Here is an 18,702-nt window from a genome sequence, read left to right as displayed (position 1 = left end):
CTGTAAGCCACCAACTTTTTGCTTTATAGTAAGATATTATACTTCAATAAAATGCACTAAATAAAAAGTACAAATACAATGAAGCAAATACTCCCTGCGCGCTCCCTAGGCCCCATTGGAATTTGCTCTACATTTTGCAAAACAAAATTTATTGGTTTTGATGAGCCAGGTTTAAAAACATAGATATAGAAAAATCTCATTATTCTGACTAAGCTTTTTACCAATATATAAGCTTTTTACTAAATATTTTTCTGTCTATGAGCTTCTTACCAAGAAAATAAACATTGCTAACAAGTCTCTGCGTCTTATAGTATACAATGGAGTCCAACAGCAGCGCCCATATACCTCTTCCCTGATTGTTTCCTTGAAAAAACTGAGCATTGGATCAACATTTCACTTTACCTACGGAATGAGGAGGGCAGAAAGGGAAGCTGAACATACCTTATCACCGGGAATGTCGGGCCAATCTAGCCATTTGTAATCATTGAGAAGATACTTGCACACTGTGCCATGCCACCTTATATTCAACATGACTACACCCCTATCACCCTCCAGTGTTCATTTTATGATCCAAGGGTTAACTGTAGACCTATATGTAAACTACATTAGAAGTGCTTGTAGGAGTAAAAAGTGAATCCAGTACAATAAGGGCAGTGATCAGATCACCAGAAAATGGCCACTTGATTATGTAAAAAAAAAAATATATATATTCCTGTGAATTGTAGACTGAAGGACCATCAGGGAAGATTTAACAACTATGATTTTTTTTTCCTAAGATTCTGGGATCTAAATCTAGGAGCATCCTATACTCGGTTTATAGCTAGGATAATACTCCATTACTAATAGAATCATACTCTTACCTTAGAGCGCATTGTATCCCTGTGTCATCACCATAGGCCGCATACATCAAGTCCATTTCATCAGGCTTGAGATCAGTGAAGAGAGTATTATTCTGTAAGGACAGAGCTGTACTGGTGCTGTTAAGAAATGTGACTACAAAACACAAATATACATAAGCACACAATTACACTACAGAACAAGCAAATTAGTGTATAGTGACCCGCGTATTCAACTTCAGGACAGTTTATACAAGAACAATTTAATAAAGGTGAAATACAGTTTTCGATCTTAATAAGTATAATGACATAACATACGGAAGGCAACCCGTATTTGACCTGATATTGTGCACCCATTGACTTGCATTGTGCGAGTTGAATCCAGCATACAAATCAAAGTAGCGCATGTTGCGGCATTTAACATGCAGACCATCAGTAGGTATGTAAAAAGAGTCAAGTGAAGCACCACATTGGCTTGCACTGGTCCTTGTGCGATCCGTATGTTGTAAGTTTTCTAGATGGACATTTAAAATGCTCATCTGAACAAGCCCTTAGAGTACATTGTCTACTTCAATCTAGCAAATGACAATCATATGTAAAAAGAATCTGTCACCCCGCTTTGACTGTTTTAAGCTATTACTATGGGCATACAGGTAATGGGATGGTGAAAGAAGTCTAACCTGAATGCCCATAGTGGAAGCTTTGTTCCAAAAATTTAACCATAGATCACCATATGCAAATTAGCCTACCAGACTACTGGGTGTTGTACTTTGGCTATTGGGCGTTGTGCTTCCCAGGATGAAATCCCCGCTTCCCTGCTTCATTAAACCTTCCTGTCACCCCTTCTCTGCGTCATAGTGTGTCTGTGATGCTTTTAAATGTGGGCAAATACCACGCGTGTGCAGTCTTCTTCAGCCTGAGTTCGTGGCCCTCACTTTCTCCCCCATTAAATCTACTGCGCATGTGCCAGGAAGTCAGCAGCGCTTCTTTTATCAGTGCGCTATTTAAAGCTGTCCTCCTGACTTCCTCCCTCTCTGCCTGCAGGATCGCCCAAGAGTGTGTGTGTGTGTGTTTGTTTTGTCCATGAATGTGTATATACAGCTCTAGCAAAAATTAAGAGACCACTGCAAAATGTTCACTTTCTGATTTTTCTCTTTATAGGTATATTTTTGAGTAAAATGTAAATTGTTCTTTTATTCTATAAAACTACTGACAACGTCTCTGAATTTCCAAGCAATACATTTTGTATTTATTTTCTGATCATGAGAAATGGTCAAAATAACAAAAAATATGCATTGCTTTCAGACCTCAAATAATACAAAGAAAACAAATTCATAATCATTTATAAACAACAATACTAATAATGTTTTACCTCAGGACGAGTTCAGAAATCAATATTTTGTGGAATAACCATGATTTTAAATCACAGCTTTCATGCGTCTTGGTATGCTTTCACCAGACTGTCACACTGCTTTTGGGTGACCTTATGCCACTCCTGGCCAGTAGAATGAGCTATATCTGGTTGGAATTCAGCTGACCCTGGAATCCACATGTAGAGAAGCTGATTTTTATAAACTGTGCAGTGGTCTCTTCATTTTTGCCAGAGCTGTATATGTGTGTTTCCGTGTGTATGTATCTATGTAAAAAATTTTTTTGGCCACTTTGAACTAATGGATTAGTCATGGGGGTGTCTACTAGACGCACACCCATTACTAAATACCAGGGTTTGCTGCCAAATGACAATCCCAGCTGTCATCAACCTCCCAATTATTACCCCATTTGCCACCGCCCCAGGGCAACGGGAAGAGCTGGATTCAGCACCAGAATTGGTCCTTCTAATGGATGGGCTACTTCTGGGGCGGTTGTGAGCTGCTATTGTTAGGCTGGAAAGGGGAAAATAACCATGGCACTTCCCACCATAATAATATGAACCCTCAGTTGTCTGCTGTACCTTGGCTGGTTTTAGAAAAATTGGGGGGATCCCTCATCATTTCCTTTTTTAAATAAATAAATAAATAAAATAAAAAAAACAAAAACAAACAAACATGTGTGATCCGCTGTATTATTCATAACCAGCCAAGGTACAGCAGAGAGCTAAGAGTTGCAGCCTGCAGCTGCTGCTGTTCCTGTTCTGTATATGAAAACTGAAGGGGACCACAAATCATTTTTCTTTTACAAATTATTTTACTAAATACCTGTACAAGTGCGCTCTCTGTCTTTGTTCTCTTCTTTCTATCTAGCTAATGTATTATTTTTCTGGCTTTGCACATCTCAAGCGTTTTTTTTCCGGTAACGGTACAAAATGGACCATGCAACATGTGGTTTTTTTTTACATGAATGTACAGTACAGACCAAACGTTTGGACACACCGTCTCTTCTCTAGAACAACTGTTAAGAGGAAGCTTTGTGCAGCAGGCCCTTCATGGTAAAATAGCTGCTAGGAAACCACTGCTAAGGACAGGCAACAAGCAGAAGAGACTTGTTTGGCCTAAAGAACACAAGGAATGGACATTAGACCAGGGGAAATCTGTGCTTTGGTCTGATGAGTCCAAATTTGAGATCTTTGGATCCAACCAGCGTATCTTTGTAACAGGTGAACGGATGGACTCTACATGGCTGGTTCCCACCGTGAAGCATGGAGGAGGAGGTCTGATAGTGTGGGGGTGCTTTGCTGGTGACACTGTTGGGGATTTATTCAACATTGAAGGCATACAGAACCAGCATGCCTACCACAGCATCTTGCAGTGGCGTGCTATTCCATCCGGTTTGCGTTTAGTTGGACCATCATTTATTTTTCAACAGGACAACGACCACAAACACACCTCCAGGCTGTGTAAGGGCTATTTGACTAAGAAGGAGAGTGATGTGGTGCTACGCCAGATGACCTGGTCTCCACAGTCACTAGACATAAACCCAATCGAGATGGTTTGGGGTGAGCTGGACCGCAGAGTGAAGGCAAAAGGGCCAACAAGTGCTAAGCATCTATGGGAACTCCTTCAAGACTGTTGGAAAACCATTTCCGGTGACTACCTCTTGAAGCTCACCAAGAGAATGCCAAGAGTGTGCAAAGCAGTAATCAAAGCAAAAGGTGGCTACTTTGAAGAACCTAGAATATAAGACATATTTTCAGTTGTTTCACACTTTAAGTATTTCATTCCACGTGTTTTAATTTATAGTTTTGATGCCTTCAATGTGAATCTACAATTTTCAGAGTCCTGAAAATAAAGAAAACTCTTTGAATGAGAAGGTGTGTCCAAACTTTTGGTCTGTACTGTATTTATGGGGCCTAAGAACAGATCTGTTAAGGTATTTTCCAAAATGGATCACTTTTACCCCAATCCATTTGCATTTTTAACGGATCCATTAGGAAACATAATTTTCGTGGTCCGTTTCTTACATTAGGGTTCACTCACATCTGCCTGTAAAATATAGCTCCGTTGTTACTCCTCAATTGTCTTGGATTGAGATGCGTCATTCTGTATGTCATGTGAGTGCATTTATTCGCTACTCGCACAGATAGTACAGTATTTGGGTTACTTGTTATATTGCGAGTTTTTGTGTACTTGCTTCGTTACATTCTTATGTCCTGCCCAGCAGGTTTGGCGCCTAATTTGCAGCCACTAAACATGCTGGACTTCTGAACCAATTACAGTAATGCCATGCAGTATTATAAAAGCCCTTCCGCCACCATTTTGCGCATATTGCATCTGGAGCCAGTGTTGTATCACTATAGGGACAGAGTGAACAGCTGCTAGGGAGTGTTTAGGCCTCTTAACACAAAAGCCCTTTTCAGGGCTACCTGCAGTGTATAGGCCAGTGTAGTGTAGGGAGGGACAGGTTTTCGAGAACAGAGATTAAAGGAGCATGTCACTACCTACATAGTACCAGAATACAATAGCTCCTATAAGAGCTGAAACCACTGAACAAAATCACAGTAGAGGGAGGGAGATATTGTGGATTAGGTAGGAAATCAGGACCTGTTTGCACAATATTTAGGGGTCACAGCTTGGCTTGTACTCCTCTGATGAAGTGATAACACGAAACATACATTAGGGGGCCACCTGTGGAGGTGATTTACAGTGGTAATGTATTCACTTCAATTGTATTAGGCTGGGAAATATTTACTGTGACTGCTCTGGACACAGCAGGGTGGAATTCAGTAATCTTATCTTAATGGGATTACCCTTGATTCTGGTTTATTTTTTTCTGCATTCCCCCTTGTCTTTTGTCCTAGAATTTATTTGGCTGGGTACATTAAACAATGTATATGGTTGCTGGGAGCAATGATAGAAGTGGGTAAAAGGAACTGATATACTAAATTGAATATATTGATTTTAATATCGCCCTGGATCTTCCTGGAACACACTCCTTTAGGCTATGTGCCCACGCTGCGGAAAATGCGCGGATTTTGCCGCGGATTTCTCGCGGAAAAGCCGCGGATTTCCCGAAAATCTGCAGCACAGCTACTCCCCAGCCATTTCTATGGCATTTGGGAAATGCTGTGCCCATGCTGCGGATTTTTACAAAGCGGAAGTCGTGCGGATTTTCGTCCGGAAAAATCTGCAACATGTCAATTATTGTTGCGGATTTTCTTCCGGATTTTAACTTTAAAATTGGGAAAAAAAAATCCGCACCAAAATCCGCGGTAAATCTGCAGCAAATCCGCACCTATGAAAAGGTGCGGATTTTGCGGGAAAGCTGCGGATTTTGATGCAGAAAAATCCGCAGCTACATTCTCCCGTGGACACAGCCTTATTCACAATTTTTACCTCTTTTTGCATTTAGCAGTTTAAATAGTTATTAAAATTAGTATGCATCGGCAAGGAAGAGAGGAGGAAAGCCGGGCATCGGGCCGGAACGACTGGATGAAGGGGAAGGAGATACATGCAGGAAGTCCAAAAGCAAGGAGGTCGCCGTCGCGTTGGCCTGGAAACCAGAAGATGGGAGCGCCATGAGAGAGGCTGCAAGGAGAAGAATCGATATTTTTGAACTGAACTGAGGGGCCCAAGAGAGAGGGGACTGACGGAATGCAGGGGATGAGTAACATCTACTGTTTATTATTGCATTTTTACTTTCTGCTTCCACTTCCTACTTCCACTTCATAGTGCCTCTTACACTTTTCTTACACTTCCTTTCCCACCCCATCTACCTCTTCCTACTTCTTTTTCCACTTCCTCTTCTAATTCCTACTTCCTCTTCCACTTCCTCTTCCACCTCCTACTTCCACTTCCTACTTCCACCTCCTGTCCCACTTTCTCTTTCACTTCCTACTTCCTTTTCCACTTCCTCTTCTACTTCCTTTTCCACTTCCTACTTCCTCTTCCTACTTCCTCTTCCACCTCCTACTTTCACTTCCTACTTCCTCTTCCTACTTCCACTTCATTTTCCATTTCCTACTCTCTTCCACTTCCTCTTCCACTTTTTTTTTTCTTCTTCTTGTAGGCTTTTCCATTCTTTTCTCTTTCTCTTCAGTTCCCCACGCCTCTTCAATCTATATGGATCAAGGTGCCCTTCCCCCTCGGGGTTGTAGGGGATCCTAACATCTATGGGGGACCGGGTTTCTCTCTCTTTAGTATCTACTGATAAATCGCTCTTCTGGTAGCCAGGTCACTTATGCTGATGGGAGGTGAAGTGAAATTGAGACCAGAGGCAACAAATAATAGGTATGGGCAATGAGGGAGGGGTTATTGTATGCTGGCACGGTTATTGACCAGGAAGGCCTTGCTCTGGTGTGTTAGATAACAGAACAATGGGGGACAGGCCATATGTAAATGTCAATCAGTAGGCTGAGAGGGGATTGCGGAGCCAGGAGCATCACAGAAAAAATGGAAGTGATGAGACGATTGATTGTAAAGGGGGGGGGACAGTTGAGGTTTGAATTGTTAGTTGACAATAGATTTAGGTTGAATAGTTGGGTTCAGGGAAAGCAACGCTATAAGAACGCTGAAAGAAAACTGAGGGCAGTTGGGGGGGTAGCCACCAGGTTTATAGTTAATGCCAAGAAGGGGACACAAGGTTGCGCCCAGGCAATACATAGTTGTCAGTACGCAGCGGAGTTAAGGCAGGGAAAAGACCAGGGAAAGGCGCCAAGACACACACAAGTTAGAACATATAGCGACACAAATGTCCCGAGATGTTGGGATAATGGTTAAATTAGTCACTTGGAATGTAAAAGGTTTGAAGTCTCCACATAAGCGCATGATGATATTACGACACCTTAAAAGACTGAAGGTAGATATCGCACTACTGCAGGAGACCCACCTGCAAAAAGGGGATTTTTTTCGTATGCAAAAATTATGGGTGGGGGCGGTAGTCGGGTCGGGATCCCAGGGAACGAAGGCAGGGGTAATGATCTTAATAAATAAACACTTTACTCACGAAATAGTGTCCCAAGACAGTGATGATGGTGGGAGGTACATACATATCAAATTAACTAGCCCGCAGGGAGAGTTTAGCATACACAATATATACGCCCCTAATAACAAACAAAAAGCCTTCTTTGACTTTATCACCAACAAATTGGGAGTGGATGTAGACCCAAATAAGATAGTGGGGGGAGATTTTAATGCAGTAGTTTCGAAAGAGGAGGATAGGAGGTATGGCAAGGAACAAGGTAGGCAGAGTAGGAATACAAAGGGTTTGATGGCCAAATTACTGGAAGACACAAATCTGCAGGACAGTTGGAGAACGCAACACCCATATGAACGTGAATTTACACACTACTCACACCCACACGAAGCATGGTCAAGGATTGACTTTATGTTAGTAGACCAAAGACTCTGGCACAGGGTCAAGGATGTAGACATAGAGAACATGGTTATATCCGACCACAGCCCGGTGACCTTAGACTTAAATGACAGAATACAGAGGGTCTCGGATTATATATGGAGATTTCCATCATTCTTACTCAAAGATAAAGATTTTATTAAAACATTAAAGGAGTGGTGGGAGGAATATTGCGGCACTAACAGCGGGCACGAGGAAGAGGCAATGCTATTCTGGGAAACAGCGAAAGTAGTATTAAGGGGGAGACTGATGGGGCATGTAGCCAAAATCAGGAAACAGACGCAAAAACATTACCAGGAGGCAAGCACTAGTTTGAGAGAGAAATACACAAGGTACCTAGAAAACAAATCCCAAAAAGCAAAAGAAGAGTGGAAGGAAGCAAAACAAGAGTTTGACATGTGGGTAGGAAAACAAGAAGAACTAGTAAGGTCCCAGCAGGAGGTTGACTTACACCGATTTGGCAATAAGGCAGGTAAACTGCTGGCTAACCTGGCAAAGGGAAGACGACCGTTGACGTTAATAGCTAGTATGACAAGACAGGATGGGACCAAATCGACGAATCCGCAGGAGATCAACCAGATCTTGGGGGAATACTATGCCAAACTATATAGTAAGGGGGATGAAAATGGAGAAGGAGGGAGTGGCTAAAGACATTAGGACTTACACAAATAACCGAGGACGAACTGACTAGACTGAACGCGGACATCACAATAGAGGAAGTGCAAACAACAATAGGAGAACTGAGTATACATAAAGCACCGGGGCCTGACGGGTTCAATGGGGAATTCTATAAAGTACTAAAGGAGGAAATATCACCAACGCTGACACGTATGCTTAATAAAATGTTAGGGGGTACGGGAATGTCTAGCCACCTTAACACTGCATATATAAAACTTTTACCCAAGGGAGATAAAAATTTGGACAATCCAACGAATTATAGACCAATCTCACTAATCAACCAAGACCTTAAACTAGTGGCCAAATTGATGGCCAATCGATTGGCAGAGGTATTACCAAGGCTAATTTCTCCCGCCCAATCGGGGTTTGTAAAGGGGAGAGCAGCCGTGACGAACGTAAGAAAGGCCATGATAGTAATGGACGCCATCAGACACAGGGATCTACAAGGAGGGGAGTTGCCAGCCATGATCACGTTGGATGCTGAAAAAGCGTTTGATAATGTGCAGTGGCCATGGCTGGAAACAGTCCTAGATAATATGGGCTTCAGGGGAGCATTCAGAACATTTCTAGGTATACTATATGCAAACCCTCAGGCAAGAGTGGCGACACCCGGATTTTTGTCACGACCCTTCTTTGACCAAAGGGACGAGACAGGGGTGCCCGCTGTCTCCTCTCTTGTTCAATCTAGCCATTGAGCCATTATCAAAAATGATCAATGGAGGAGATTGCTTTGAGGGCATTAACATCGGAACGGAAAAAGTACATTCAGCTCTATTCGCGGACGATATCATATTATTCATGAATAGACCACAGAATGACCTTTTAAAAACAATACAACAGATAGAGAGATTTGGGTCTATGGCAGGTTTTAAATTGAACAAGTCAAAATGTGAAGTACTGTTTCTGAATAAGCGAACCATGTCATCCCTGAAAACCTATGGAATAGGGGATAACATATGTGGGATACCGATAGCAAAAACTCACCTTAAATACCTGGGGATCCAGATGGGACGCCAGCCTGCCTCCATTTATGAATTAAACTTCAAACCGGTGATACAGAAAATAGAACGAGAGCTAAAGATGTGGGAGGGGCTGCCGCTATCCCTGCTAGGTAGAAACCACCTCTTAAAAATGATGAGTTTCTCGAAGCTGCTATACCCAATGCAGACTATCCCTATATTATTAAAGCATGCGGATGTAAATAGACTGAATAAAGCATTTACAAGCTTCCTATGGAAGAGAAAAAGACCAAGAATTAGGGCGGAAAAACTAATGCTACCACTGGAAAAGGGAGGAATCAAGATGCCAAATGTGAGAGGCTACAACCTTGCATGCTTGATGAGGCACGTAATAGACTGGCTGAGGAAGACAAATGGATATTCCAACATAAAATTGGAAAGGGAGTACTGTAGACCATGGGACTTGGGGGCAATATTACACACGTCATTGGCCAATATTCCGAGGAAAATTAAGCACTCCCTGGTATGTAGAGATATGATAATGGCGTGGAAAGCAGTGAGGAAAAAGTTTAACCTGTCCTGGCGAATTTCCAAATACCTAAATATCTGGAATTTTCCGGAATTCCCAGCAGGGAGGGAAAACAAACTATTTCTAGAATGGAGAAATAAGGGGATCGTGGGGTGAAAGATCTGCTCCATGAAACGGAACATAGGTGGTTGACCCTTGAGGAGATGGTGAACAGGTACGGGCTTTCCCCATTCCAAATCATACAATACAAACAGGTGGAAAAGGGAATAATGGGACTATTGAGGGATGTTAGAAAAGAACAGGTAATGAATGAAATGGACCAATTTATAATGAAGGATAAACAGGAGATTACTATCTCCTCCCTGAACAAAGATCTGAGAACAGCACTGGTACCACTGCACTCGGACCAGGTCTGGGGAGCGTGGGCACGACAACTAAAAGATACAGAGGCAGGGTAAAAGATACGGCAGGGATGGATGAGGATGAGGAAGGAGGTGATTAATGAGGGCTGGAGGGACACACAGTTTAGATTAATGCACAGAGCAATTTATGGTTTTAACATCCCCACCAAGCAGACGATGAATAAAATAGAACATTGCCCCAAATGTAAGCAGCCGAAAACGGACTTATACCACGGGATTTGGCAGTGCTCAGAAAGTCAGAAATTTTGGGGAAAAATGAAGACACTTACAGAAAAAGTATGGGAAGTGGAAATGGAACTAGACCCATTGTTATGGATTTTCCACCACAGGACTAAAGAAAAGGAAGGAGAAGGAGATACACGGGGGACCACGATTCCAAGGCTCTTCCATAATATTGCTATGATAGGGAAAAAGGCCCTACTACGCAGATGGCTCGAGGAATCTGTTCCATCAGAGGCAATGGTGGTCAATCAGATTAAAAAGCTGCTCAATATTGAACTGTTGGAAGCCGAAAGAAATAAGGACGAACTAACGGGAAACTTTTTTAAAAAATGGAAGAGATTTATAGTACAACAGTATGCAGTTGCAGAAATACGGAAAGTGGTATCTCCTTTCACTAATACGGAATGGTATCTACTGGGAGACTTGCAAGGCACATTGGGAAAGCTGAATATACACACGCAGTAGAGACACAACAGTAGGGCGAGACGAGGGTTTCAGAGAAATAGGGCTTCAAACGGGAATCAGAATATAGAGGAGCTGTGTGTTCTTTTGCGACTTATACCTGGTGTTCAGCGTATTAAAAATGTTGGGGGGGATAAAGTGGGAATAAAAGAGGGTGGGTTAAGACAAGGGTGGGTAAATTGGTAAGGTGAATTTATTCTTGTTCAAATGTTAGATATATTGTAATGATTCTGAAAACTGCAATAAAATTTGTGTTTAAAAAAAAAAATTAGTATGCATATATATATATATATATATATATATATATATATATATATATATATATATATATATATATATATATATATATATATATATATATATATATATATATTACACACACACATACACATTGCATATAATACCCAATTTAATTCATATTTAATTTGTGATTGTGTGATTGTGTCCTGGTACTTTCAGGGTTATATTTATTTACTTGTTTACAATTTATAGTATTATGCAAATTGAATATCATATTCATTTAATTACGGATTACTCTTCCAGTTGTTTTTGGTTCTTATTATGTTATAGTGTTATAAAACATTATATTGCTGTTTATTTCCTGTGCATGAATTGACATATATTTATATATGCGTACATATGCATTTTTAAAAAAAACTTTTTGGACATAGATGTATATATTTGTACTTGAAGCATATATTTTTTTGCATATATTTATGTGTAATTTAACCTCAGGAGACTGACGCAACAACATTATTTTAGTGTTTATAATTGATCAAAATATTTATTATCCACCACATATTTTTAATTGTGTGATAGCCAGACCAGCCTGTTCGTTATTTCGTCACCTGCCCTGGTGTTTTTTTTGTATCAAATTCCATTCTCCAAATGTTTTTTATATATATTTGTTATGTAATAAAGAGAATTATTTTATTAGTATTTCTTGTGTGGGGGGGTCTCTTTTTTGGATTTATAAATACAAAGCAGTAGTCTAGCATTTTGTGCTGTCTGGTACAAGGTACTCTAGGAAAGGTAGACTAGGAAAATCTGCAAGTTAAAATTGCACTTGGGTTTTTACTGCGTTTCCGCAGCGGAAATGCACTAAAGGCTTGTGTGTAATCCGCACATGAAGTTTTGTTAAAGGGGTTATCCGGCTTCTTTTGACTTTTTTTTCATTAATACACACTATTGGGCTACATTGGGGCAGGTAAGTAGATAGAGACCACTTACCTGCCCTGCTGTCAGCCCCTCTCCCCCGGCTCAGAGTGGTCATGTGACCGCTCCTGCCGCGATTTTGCTGCTTCCGGTCATTTCATGTCTACATGGGCAGGGCCATGTTGACAGGCAAATCTGGAACAGCATGTTACCGCCCTGCTGGGCTGTACAGTGCGTGGAGTAACCGCCCCCGTTCCCTGCACCCTCCCACACATTGCCCAGCACCCCGTACTCTCACCGCAACCTCCCACACACTCCGTAGTCTCCCTCCCCCGCCTCCTGTGCCCAGCTACGTGCGCCCTGAATTCCAGCCGATTCAGTGTCCAGTTCAATAAGGCAAGGAACACTTGCTGTCAGATACACTGTCAGCGCTGTGTCCCCAGCGCTTTATCATGTTTACTGCCTGATGCCCTGGGAACTGTCTCCCCCCCCCTCCCCCGTGTGCGCTGTCTGTGTCATCATGGGTCACCTGTGTATGTGCATCAGTCTGTGTCCCGCGCCAGCCCCGCGGATGCTCGCACTGCAGCGTGTCAGTGTTTGCCCCCCTCTGCAGTATAAGCGGCTTCTCACCCTGCAGTGCGTGCATCCGCGGGGATGACGAGCGCTGCTTGTCATCACTGCCCGTACAGTCTGTGTCCCGCTCCCTGCCAGCCCCGCAGCTGCCCGCACTGCAATGTCAGTGTCTGTCCGCAGAATCAGCAGCTTCTCACGCCGCGGGGCTGGCAGGGAGCGGGACACTGACTGCTAAAGGTGGTGTCACACACAGCGACAACGACGTCGCTGCTACGTCACCATTTTCTGTGACGTTGCAGCGACGTCCCGTCGCTGTCGCTGTGTGTGACATCCAGCAACAAGCTGGCCCCTGCTGTGAGGTCGCCGCTCGTTGCTGAATGTCCAGCTTCATTTTTTGGTCGTCGCTCTCCCGCTGTGACGCACAGATCGCTGTGTGTGAGAGGGAGAGAGCGACGAAATGAAGCGAGCAAGGAGCAGGAGCCGGCATCTGGCAGCTGCGGTAAGCTGTAACCAAGGTAAACATCGGGTAACCAAGGTGGTTACCCGATATTTACCTTAGCTACCAGCCTCCGCCGCTCTCACGCTGCCAGTGCCGGCTCCTGCTCTCTGTACATGAAGCTGCAGTGCACATCGTGTAATTAACCCGATGTGTACTGTAGCTAGGAGAGCAAGGAGCCAGCGCTAAGCAGTGTGCGCGGCTCCCTGCTCTGTGCACATGTAGCTGCAGTACACATCGTGTAATTAACCCGATGTGTACTGTAGCTAGGAGAGCAGTGACCTGGGCTGACCTATTGATGTTAGCTCAGGTCACTGCACGGCTCTCCCAGCCAATGGGGAACATTTTGTTCTTCATTGACTGGGAGTCTCATTGACTATGGTATGGATCGCCGTGCGACCCCCTTATTGGATTACGCCGGACCCGGATTTGATTGTTCTTGTCAATAAATTGTTGAAAGAGGGAATGTGGGGAGTGTTTTTTCAAATAAAACTTTTTTTGTTGTCTATTTTTTATTTCTTACTGACTGGGTTGGTGATGTCGGGTATCTGATAGACGCCTGACCTCACCAACCCCAGGGCTTGATGCCAGGTGACATTACACATCTGGCATCAACCCCATATATTACCCCGTTTGCCAACGCACCAGGGCAACGAGATGAGTTGGGGCAAAGCGCCAGGATTGGCACATCCAATGGATGCGCCACCTCTGGGGCAGCTGTAGCCTGCTATTTTTAGGCTGGGGAGTGTCCAATAATGATGGACCTCCCTAGTCTGAGAATACCAGACCACAGCTGTCCGCTTTACCTTGGCTGGTGATGCAATTTGGGGGGGACCCCACGTTTTTTTGTTTTAAATTATTTATTTCATTTTAAATAACAGCGTGGGGTGCCCTCTGTTTTGGATTACCAGCCAAGGTGAAGCTGCCAGCTGTGGTCTGCAGGCTGCAGCCGTCTGCTTTACCCTAGCTGGCTACAAAAGATAGGGGGGACCTCACGTCATTTTATTTTAAATTATTTATTTATTGGCTAAATACAAGGCTAAGCACCCTTTAGTGCCACATGAAAGGCACTAAAGGGTGCCAGCTTAGAATATGCGGTGGGGTAGGACATTATATTGGTCTTTCTCATCTATTATCTATCCCTCTATCTATCCCTTGATTCATTCATCCATCCCTCTATTTATCCCTCTATCTAGCTGCTTCCGTTTTTTTGCAGTATGAAAAAAATAGGAAGGTACGCAGATGACACACGGACCATATACGGAACGGAACGGATGCCACACAGTTGCATCCGTGAAAAAACATGACCATTTTTTTGCGGACCGCAAAAACAGGGCAGTCCTGTGAATGTAGCCTAATCAAGAGGCTTATGAGGGTGATGTATTTAATTACAAAAAACTGTTTTTTCTTGGTGTATGTGTTTATTTACTGTCACTTACAGATTACTAAGGAAGGGGGGGTGTCCCATAGACCCTGACGATTAATATCTGGCTTAGAGGCAGCTGTGGGCTGTGATTAACTTCATATTAGCCTGATTGCCACCGCCCCAGAGCAACCAGGAAGAGCCAGGTAAAGTGCTGGGATTGTCACATCTAATGGATGTGACAATCCTGAGTGGCTGCAGGCTGCTATTTTTAGGCACGGGGCGGCTCAATAAATAGGGGTCTTCCCAGCCTGACAATACCAGCCCCCAGCTTTTGTGGTTTATCATGCCTGGGTACCAAAATTCGGGGGGACTGAATTTCGTTTATTTTTAAATTATTTTTGTAAATCAAGAAAAAAGCCGCATGCAGTTCCTCTTATTTGGATGCACAGCCAAGATAAGCGCACGGCTTGGGGCTGCATACTGTAGCCATATGCTTTTTCTGTTCTTGGTGTCATAATATGGGAGAAAAACACAGTGAAAAATTTTATGCGTTTTATACCACAATAATGATCCGCAGAGTTGAATTGCTTTCCCGCTCATCAACCGTCTTGGCGCCCGTGATTGGTTGTAGGCAGATGCTGTCACATACGCTAAGGGTGCGTCTGACTGCAACCAATCACAGGAGACAAGACAGCTGGAGGACGGGGAAAGCAGTGCATATGAATGAGCAGTAATTAGCGGCCCAGCAAGTGAAGGAGAAGCCACGGGAGCAGTGTACAGCTGCAACGGAGCCTCGGTCAGTATGAAGCGCTTTCTTCTTTTTTTTTTACTTTACTATTAATTTTTAATTTCACAAGTGCCTGATCCGGATCACACATCCGGAATCAAGGGCCTGGTTCTGCCAAACAATAGCCTCTGATACTCTGAAAAGAGGGCTGTTTACCCCTACACTGACTGATAGAACGAGTTTTTTCAGTAGCTACTGTGAAAAGATGACGCAAAGTTTCATGAACCTCCATTTTCAACAACCCACAAAGTACAGTTTCATCAACACAGTATGATAGCCCCGACACAACCCACCACATTTTATAACGGCTCACACACAGTATAATGCGCTTCACATAGACATCCAAATACTATAATGTCCCCCTCATACAGCCCAGCAAACTATATTTTGGCCCCTACACAGATCAAAACAGTATAATGGCTGCCCCACCTAATGATTAAAAAAATTACTCATCTCTCCCCATTCTCCTGCTGCTCCAATCTTCGCAGCAGGTGTCCTGAATGTTCGGCACTGGTCTGCAGAGGGTGCGTTGAAGTGACATCATTGTGCCCTCTGCACTGAGACATCAAAGCTCATAAGCACAGGGAGAATAATGGAGGAGGGAGCCGTCAGATCATTGCTTTCAATTATATTGGCATTTATCGTTCAGTTGAACGTGCAATACAGGACGGAGGAGGGTCCAGTGCAGGCCCTGGAACTGGCCCCCTGACTCACAGGTCCCTTAGTAGCAACGTGGTCTGCCGCCATGAGCGGTACACAACTGTATATATCCTTCAATTTTAAATAAATAAATATATAATATATATATATATATATATATATATATATATATAGCGGAGTGTGTGTGTGTGTGTGTGTGTGTGTGTGTGTATGTCTCATTTACAATAACGTTTTTTTGCACAGATGACCCATGTGACCCAGGGAACGTCGTAGACTACGGTTTCACAGGAAGGAAAATTTAACCCTGCGCTTTACAGTTACTCTCCAAAAAACATGACTCCATTAAAGTGAATGGAGCCTGGAACTACAGTTTATTAATCTCAGCTGTGATTGGTTACTATAGTAACAAAGGACAGTGTTAGTATAAGAGGTAATAAGATGTCAGTGGGGAGACGGATAGAGAGAGACAGACAGGGAAAGAAAAGAGACGGAAAGCTAGAGACAGACAGAGACAGACGGTGAACGAGACAGACGGTGAACGAGACAGTGCGGAAATGAAAGCCACCTCACAGACCTGCATCATGCTAGTAGTGACATAGGCATGCTGTGATGTATGACAGCATGACCAACATATCATGGAGCCCAAGGAAAAAATAGTGGTCAAGATTTTTCACAAAAATCTGCAGTAACTATATTTTATTGTAGATGATGATTATTATTATTATTGCACTATTTCTTGCTTGCTGCTACACAGTGTAGATATGTGAATCCTCACATCACATGCAGCAGACACAGTTGTCGACAGTCAGAATGAATGGTCATGTGACCACTCGTATGCAATCTGCACACTCCACATTCGGAGCCCAATGTGTCAATTCATATAGTGACACATAGAGGGATAAGCCTGGAGAATCTATGTATATACATGTACCATACATACATGGCGTATATATCTACTATAGACTCACATTGGGTGCTATATATAGTCTGCCTTAGGCTATGTGCGCACGTTGCGTAAATACATGCAATTACGCTGCGCTTTGTAGCGCAGTGTAACTGCATGCGTCCTGCGTCCCCTGCACAGTCTAGGGAGATTGTGCAGGGGCCGTGCGCACGTGGCGTTTCAGAGTGCAGCGCTTCGGCTGCTGCCCGAAGCGCTGCGTTCTAAGAAGTGACATGTCACTTCTTCCGTGCGCTTTGCCGGCAGCTCCTTCTCTGTCTATGGCAGGAGCTGCAGGCAGAGCGCATGGAATCGGCTTTTTTTTTCTCTACGGACATTTTCTGCAGCGATTTGAAGCGCACGTGTGCTCTTCAGATTGCTGCAGAAATTTCTGCAGGGCTAGTACGCACCGTGCGCACATAGCCTTACACAGTATTCATTTATCTATAAGGGGTGAGGAACATGTAACAACTCTTTCTGTTACCATTGTGGATGGGATGTGAGCTGGTTGCTGTGTCACAGATGAGAGAAGCTGGATCTCTGCTCTGTCACATGCTGAGAGGTCAGGTGCTGGGCAGAATACTGACAGCCATTGAATGTGCAGAGGGAGGGCAGGGGGCGTTTCTGGACACTGAGGCTGGGTGGTGCCAGCTCTGACTGAGGTTTGGCAACCAAGAATACAGGAAATTGTCATGTTTGTTGGAGCTGAATGTAAACAAGGTGCTGCAGAGAATAAAGGGAGAATTCAAGAGGAACAAAAGTTAGAAAACAAGAAATAACAATGTAGGAGTGATTTATATGACAATACAGCGCAGATTAGCTTACAATTTTTTTTGGAGTGTATGTCGGATAACTCCTTTAACCCCTTCACCCCCGGCCACTAAAACACCCTAATGACCGGGCCATTTTTTGCAATTCTGACCAGTGTCACTTTGACAGGTTATAACTCTGGAACGCTTCAACGGATCCTGGCGATTCTGACATTGTTTTTTCGTGACATATTGTACTTCATGTCAGTGGTAAATTTAGGCCGATATTTTTTGCGTTTATTTGTGAAAATTTAGGAAATTTGGCGAAAATTTTGAAAATTTCGCAAATTTCAAACTTTGAAAATTTATGCCCATAAATCTGAGAGATATGTCACACAAAATAGTTACTAAATAACATTTCCCACATGTCTACTTTACATCAGCGCAATTTTCGAAACAAATTTTTTTTCCGTTAGGAAGTTAGAAGGGGTCAAAGGTCATCAGCAAATTCTCATTTTTCCAACAAAATTTACAAAATAATTTTTTTAGGGACCACATTACATTTGAGGTGACTTTGAGAGGCCGAGGTGACAGAAAATACCCAAAAGTGACCCCATTCTAAAAACTACACCCCTCACACTGCTCAAAACCACATCCAATAAGATTATTAACCCTTTAGGTGCTTCACAGGAACCAAAGCAATGTGGAAGGAAAAAATGAAAATTTTACTTTTTAACACAAAAATGTTACTTTAGCCATAAAATTTTCATTTTTACAAGGGAGAAAAGAGAAAGTACACAATACAATTTATTGTGCATGTTCTCCTGAGTACGCTGATACCCCATATGTGGTAAAAATCAATTGTTTGGGCGCACGGCAGAGCTCGGAAGGGAAGGAGCGCCATTTGAATTTTTGAACGCAAAATTAGCTGCACTCATTAGCGGACGCCATGTCGGGTTTGAAGACCCCCTGAGGTGCCTAAACAATGGAGCTCCCCCATAAGTGACCCCATTTTGGAAACTAGAGGCCTCAAATAATTTTTCTAGATGTTTGGTGAGCACTTTGAACCCCTGGGGGCTTCA

At 43.0% G+C, this 18,702-nt stretch overlaps 1 protein-coding gene across 7 annotated transcripts in view; it reads right to left on the bottom strand.

Annotated features, from left to right (window-relative positions):
- BRD9 (bromodomain containing 9) overlaps positions 1-18,702 on the bottom strand; it is a 326,359-nt gene that overhangs the window by 101,256 nt on the left and 206,401 nt on the right. For 6 of the 7 annotated variants that reach the window (XM_075315008.1, XM_075315007.1, XM_075315012.1 and 3 more), the window contains exon 12: positions 861-993. In XM_075315008.1, the coding sequence (XP_075171123.1) occupies positions 861-993 (133 nt within the window). The remainder of the gene's footprint in view (positions 1-860; positions 994-18,702) is intronic. The other variant, XM_075315009.1, reaches the window with a different exon arrangement.

Source organism: Anomaloglossus baeobatrachus, chromosome 6 (genome assembly GCF_048569485.1).
Source record: "Anomaloglossus baeobatrachus isolate aAnoBae1 chromosome 6, aAnoBae1.hap1, whole genome shotgun sequence".
NCBI lineage: Eukaryota > Metazoa > Chordata > Amphibia > Anura > Aromobatidae > Anomaloglossus > Anomaloglossus baeobatrachus.
Note: the sequence above shows the minus strand (reverse complement) of the source record. Positions and strands in the feature narration are given on the sequence as shown.